At 38.4% G+C, this 6,000-nt stretch overlaps 1 protein-coding gene across 6 annotated transcripts in view; it reads right to left on the bottom strand.

The window, feature by feature from the left end:
• The window catches only part of ncam1b (neural cell adhesion molecule 1b), a 66,798-nt gene extending 62,579 nt beyond the window's left edge, over nucleotides 1-4,219 (bottom strand). For 5 of the 6 annotated variants that reach the window (XM_067508786.1, XM_067508784.1, XM_067508785.1 and 2 more), the window contains exon 1: nucleotides 3,938-4,219. In XM_067508786.1, coding sequence (XP_067364887.1) covers nucleotides 3,938-3,989 — 52 coding nt within the window. In that variant the 5' untranslated portion in view covers nucleotides 3,990-4,219. The remainder of the gene's footprint in view (nucleotides 1-3,937) is intronic. The other variant, XM_067508788.1, reaches the window with a different exon arrangement.
• Between the last annotated feature and the right edge of the window lie 1,781 nt (nucleotides 4,220-6,000).

The raw sequence follows: 6,000 nt of genomic DNA on the forward strand, positions 1-6,000 counted from the left end.
GACTCATGGATGCCATGGCCACAAAAGCTAATCACTGAAAACACAGCCACTAAGCCCAAAGCCTGCGCCTCTTCTGTAACCAAACCCTTAGGAAAGGTTGTCTGTTTTCCTCCCGCAGTGCTTTGTGGGGTCATGTCATGTGCACGTGTAATGTCATCTATTCAGTGTCCTTCGGCAATGCATCTCCTCTCAACTCTCTCAGACCTGGATCTGTCTGATCGACTCCCATCACCAAACATTCAAGTGGTCCTGGCTCAAACAAAACCACAGCCTCTCTTGCTCCACTGTCCTAATACTGAGTAAAACCTTAATGTCTGCTGGATTCTTAGAAATAATGAGTAAAAGACATAAGAGCATCAAAAGTACATCTGCAGTCTACTGTATAGAGAATGTTTATAGCTAAGAAAACATATGAATCTGCAAAAATTACTAGTCCAAATAGATAATACACCTAAGCCATGCATGGGTGACAGTGTTTTCCTAGAAATTATGTGGGGATCCAATTATTCTGTTTTTCAATGACTATTTCCCTGCTCACACAAATTCTGGTTCAATAAACAACCTCTAAAGCCTGGCAGTAGCTTGTCAGTACACACTGTGTTGTTGGCAGGATTAGCTATTTGATATGAGAAAACAAAAATGACAGAAAGGAAGTGGAAAGACATGGACACGGCCTTTTAACTGCTTTGCCGAGACTTCCCTAATGGATCTCTTCCAAAATTCATTTGCGTGTCATATTTTGGTAAGATTTTGCCGACACAGTCAAAGTCAAAGGCTAGTTTGAATTATCAGAGTCTGTAGATAGACATAAGAATGGCATCATTGTTGCAACTTGGGTTTTCTGAACAAATGACTATTTATGGTGGTTTTGAAAGAATACTGAAATGCCTTTTGCATAACTGGTCTAATAAAGTACACAGTGGCAGCCTTGAGGCATAGTACTAAGTCATTATCATATGTATGTAGAGCTGAGAAGATGAATGAATGCATGAATTAATAAATTATTTAATTAATAAAAATTAAATTAACTTGAAAAGTGCAAAGAATAAGTCCATTTTTTAATAAAAATGACAAAAATGTGCTTGCTGTTTAACCTGTGAGGGTAACTGTTTTTTTAATCACTACAAATTGAACCTTTAATATGTAATGATGTTACAAAAACATGAATTGAGCATTTTTTTTTTTACTATATTTATTTTAAAGACAAAAGAATCAATCTACCAATAAAAATAAAAACACCATTAAAGATTAAGATTAGCTGCAGCCCCTCTTCTCATTAGACAAACTGGTAAAGGTCTCTGCACTTAATCGAAAGAAGCAATTGTGTATACTGATTGGCTGTGGTCATGCACAGGAGACTAAAGAGAAAACTACTTTTTTCAAAGACTTGCTGTATCTCGCTATGGGGGAGGGAAATCTATTTTGGTGGACCTCTCAAATAATTCTAGATATGGGAAAAGCTGCTGGCAGTACACGATGTGCACACTCTATTCTAAAATAATCTTTTTGTCAAGCTGGGGCTGTTGGACTTGCAGCGATTGCTTTTGGCAGCATTGATTTCCATCCTCATAATGCTAAAATCAAACATAAGGAAGTCTGGAGCCTCTAAAAGTCAACCTGCAGCCAGCCATGCTTCCATCTTGCTCTGTAAATGGAGCAGCATGAGCTACGTCATCCTTTCCACGTGATCTGACTGATGATGTAACACCGCCTCAGCAAAACAATTCTACTGTAAACCACAGGGCCACATTTTGCTTTTCAAAATAACCATATAACAGGGTGTAGAGATGCAATTCAGTCATCATTCCTATAGGGTAAGAACATTTGGATCTCTAACCTTCTCCGGCTTTGTTTTACTTCTCATAGTTTGACTTCTGTGGGCAATATACCATTTTTGTTCAGCTAAGCAGTCTTGAAATGATTCCATATTCCAGTTATCAGATTGGAGATGACCAATGTATCAAGAGGCCCAATGAGCATGCAGCCACAAATTGGAAAAGGAAGAAAAAGATGGTAAATCCCTCCCCAATTTCAAGTCAGTCACAAATACTGCATCAGCATCAGTGATAAAGTGATGTATGAAGAACGCATAAGAATGTAATCAGTATTATAGAGTAACTTACCAGATTGTCAACTAGCTTCCTGTGGTTCTAATTTAGGAAGTACATGTACATAAATTGTGTTAAAATTCCCTCTCTCTCCTAATATTTACATTTATTTTATCACATGCAAAACTAAATGCAGAATATAAAAAAAGTAAATACTGTATAGATTCCACCTGACATACTCACACCTTTTATTCTAGATGCGCATCCACTTAAACATAATGACCAAAGAGGCTTTTGATCCAAAGCCAGCCGTTGAATTTCAGATGCAGTCAGTTCATTCCAGGCTGAAGTATGGAGAAAGAAGCAGGCCTACATCATCCAGAATGTTGCTGTGAGTACCAAGCAACATTTTCAGATCCTCCTTTGAGAATCAAACCAAAAACAATAGGTGCATAGTTAAGGATTAATATTATCCATGAAGTATTCATGTACTTCCCAGACCAGAACCATAGAATGCTGAAAATCAGTTTACTTGCCCTTTAAATATGGTTTACATTATGCAAGTGAAACTGTTTGTGTTTTGTGAAAAATTAACATTGGAAAAATCTTATAAGCTCTTAAAAAACACATTTTTGAAAGCTCATTATATATCATTCACATATAAACTCATATATCCTCATATATATCATTAACTTCACAAAAATGTAAGAAAACATTCTTAAAACACAGCAGAGAGTTAGTGTGTGATTAAATGCAACTGATGGTAAATGCATAACACAATAGGCACATTACAATACCCCAAAATATGACCAATAACCAAGAGATTTAAATTTCTGCAAGAGAAATTGCAAGTACATTATAATGCAGTGATGGGTTCATTTCTCTCTGTGTTTGCCTGAGGAACACCCCTGCTCATACATTGTACATAAAGGATTAAAAGGTTATCCCACTAAAACCCTGAGCCTGAGTGTGGCTGAGAGTGCTACTCCAGCCATAAGCCCCTCACATGTCAACTTACTGATTTTAATTAAAAAAAGGGGGGGGCGGGGCAGGTGTTATTAAAATGTAATTTGACACAAAACTCCTTCAATTACACTTACATAACGACGCGTTTTACCAACTTAGAGGATCTGATTTCAAAGCCTTTATCGTGGCATCAGATTACATAACAGATGAGTCAGAGCAGAAGTTGTGCTTGTTATGCATCACTGTTCCAGCTGCAAGAATATAAACAGATGCACTTCAACATGTCATGTGTTTTATTTTGCACAATGTACCTTTAACTGAGACCGTGACTCAGAAAGCTGTGTGCCTCACTCTGTGTGTGTGTGTGTGTGTGTACGCACAGAGAGGGAGCCCAGCATCACTTCCCATCAACAACAAACACGTCCCATCCAAGAACCAGACCAGCGGCCAACACTACAACATGACTGGAAGCCAATACAAATAATCCTCCAAGCTACATTTCCATTCATGTAAAGTCCACACACACTTACGATACAATTTTAAGCCTTGAATGTTGTGTTTTAATTCGTGTACAATAAATGCTAAGTCAGCGTGCAGACTGATCACGCGAAGAGCAGCTTTAGTGCGTCCCCAGAGAAACTGGCACCTCAGCGCACGGTCTTGACAAAACCACATCACCCAGCTCACCAGAAAGCTAAGCTAATTAGCAGCAGTCGCAGCACCGTTACCGTTGCACCTGCTAAACACAGAGGCTGCGGGCGGAGGGAGAGGGACGACCAGAAGGCAAGCGGATGCCTTCGGTCCTGCACACTATTACAAGGTTGGAAATAGAATGAAATTAACTACATATTGCAATACACAAACAGAATAATTTTTGTAGCATATGAGGCGCGGAGGTGGACCTGAATTTGAGGTGTCCTTACCTGTACAGCCCACAACAAGCAAGGCTAAAAAAATATCCCTTGACTGGACCATCGCAACTCCCGAGTAACGTGAATATTAAACGGCGTCAGCTAACGTTTAATCTCAGCTCGGTCCCTACGGTGTTGCCCTCGGGTTTCCTTCCTCTCTCTTACCAACTGTTCATCCTAATCTAAATATCCGGGCTGGTCGGTGATAAGTGTCAATGGCAGCGACGCTGGCGACAAGCGGCGGTCGGAGATTAGCAGTGATGAGCGCCAGTGCACCGTTCAAAGTCTGACTGACAAGCAGAGCCTTCTCACAGACACAGAGTAATCCGCACAGGCGGAGTAGGGGACCTACTGTTAAGTAGTCCCAGTGGCATCCGATAGAAAATATGACAAAAAGAAGAGAAACCAGTGGCTAAGACTAATAATTCTGGCCATAATAATTTAAAAGTAATACAGTTTTTAATTGGGTTGCGTTTAAAACTGTTGAATCACACTATGGCAAACAATAAATGTTCAGCAATCAAGTTGTGGTAGTTTTGTGTATCCTAATAGTTTTTTGCAACGTTGTCTTTGCTGTTGTGTTTTTAATTTTAAAAAAAATTATAAACTGATAAAGGCTGATGTATCATTATGTATTAACCACCTGTCAGCACATAAAGTGGCTGACAGGTGGCCATGTTGATCCTCCATAACATTATTAACACCACCAATTTGTGGCTGGTCTTTGTGTGAGGACAATTTTCTTTGTCTTTTATTTACCTTTGTACTACATTTCTTCCTGTTTTGTGTGGTTTGCGTGTGTTATGTTACAATGTTTTCGATTTCTGCTTGTGTGTGTGCTTGCATTTGATTAGGGTCTATTTGTATTAGCTTTGCATGATGTCTGTGGTCTTTTTATGTCTCAATGTGGTCATTTTAAATGTAATTGTAGTGATTTGGGGTCTTTTTCGAATAGACAACCGTGTATTTTCCAAATGGCTATTTTGTGTCTCTTTGTAGTGATTTAGCAATTTCTTTTCACTTTGTGTTATTGTACCTGTTTTCTATCTTTTTGTACTTATGTTTCTTGTTGTGGAAATCTATTGTTGTGGTCATACTTGTGGAATATTTATTGATTTTTTTTAGCATTTACTGTAGTACTTTTAGTCATTCGATTGACTAAAGGAACATAGCTGAGAATTTAGAAATACAGAGGCAAGAAATATTTGACTAACTGGCAAACCAAAACTATTTTTCTTTTTTCATATTTATTTATTAATGTAACCTTGTATGCTCCTCCCTGCAAACTATTGTTTTCCAATATGATGGATCAAGCCCCCTACAGTGTATATATGTAGACCAATAATTATTTATCTACTTTGTTTTAATGTAATATTATTTTTTTTCCCTTAAGGCACTGAACTTTAAGTGTGCAAAATACTCAAATTAGCACAAAGCAAGAGCAATTTTTTTGTAGAACTGCACTGAAATTCCCCCAGAGGTGATTAAAACCCACATGTTCCCAGCAACCATTAAAAGGTTCCCTCTGTGTCCTCAGTGGTAGCTGCAGTCTTGATGACAGAAATGATTACAAACGGTATTCACAATGAAAATTAATTTGAAATCATGAATTATTGGGGGGCCTTTTTTAACCTAAAGTTACCATCTTGAATATTTATTGAAGTATTAGCGTTAGGGTAGTGTTCAGTTTAGGACTTCACATACAGTATCCTGTAATGTAACTTTGTAATTTTGAACAATTTCTGCATATGATTCCGTTTTCTCAAAATACCATCAGAGTCCAATGTGATATTTGAAAAACAAGCATGTAGATAACGCCTCTAAACACCGCTGCTAAAATACTCCCCTAACCACACCACCACCACCCCGCCTTCAATGACCAGACTCTCATTCAGCACACTTTTATTTAAGCTATAAAGTGAATGGTACCTGAGAGGTGAGAGGGGAAAAGGGTCAGGGGTGTTGTTTGCTTACAGAGCACGGAGAACTCGTAACATTTGCAACACTGAGAGAACACTTTGCCTTTGATTTGCACTGTTGACCACCGGAGATGTGCAATTGGCCAAAATGTGATA

The sequence above is a fragment of the Channa argus genome, chromosome 6 (assembly GCF_033026475.1).
Source record: "Channa argus isolate prfri chromosome 6, Channa argus male v1.0, whole genome shotgun sequence".
In the NCBI taxonomy this organism is placed as follows: Eukaryota; Metazoa; Chordata; class Actinopteri; order Anabantiformes; family Channidae; genus Channa; species Channa argus.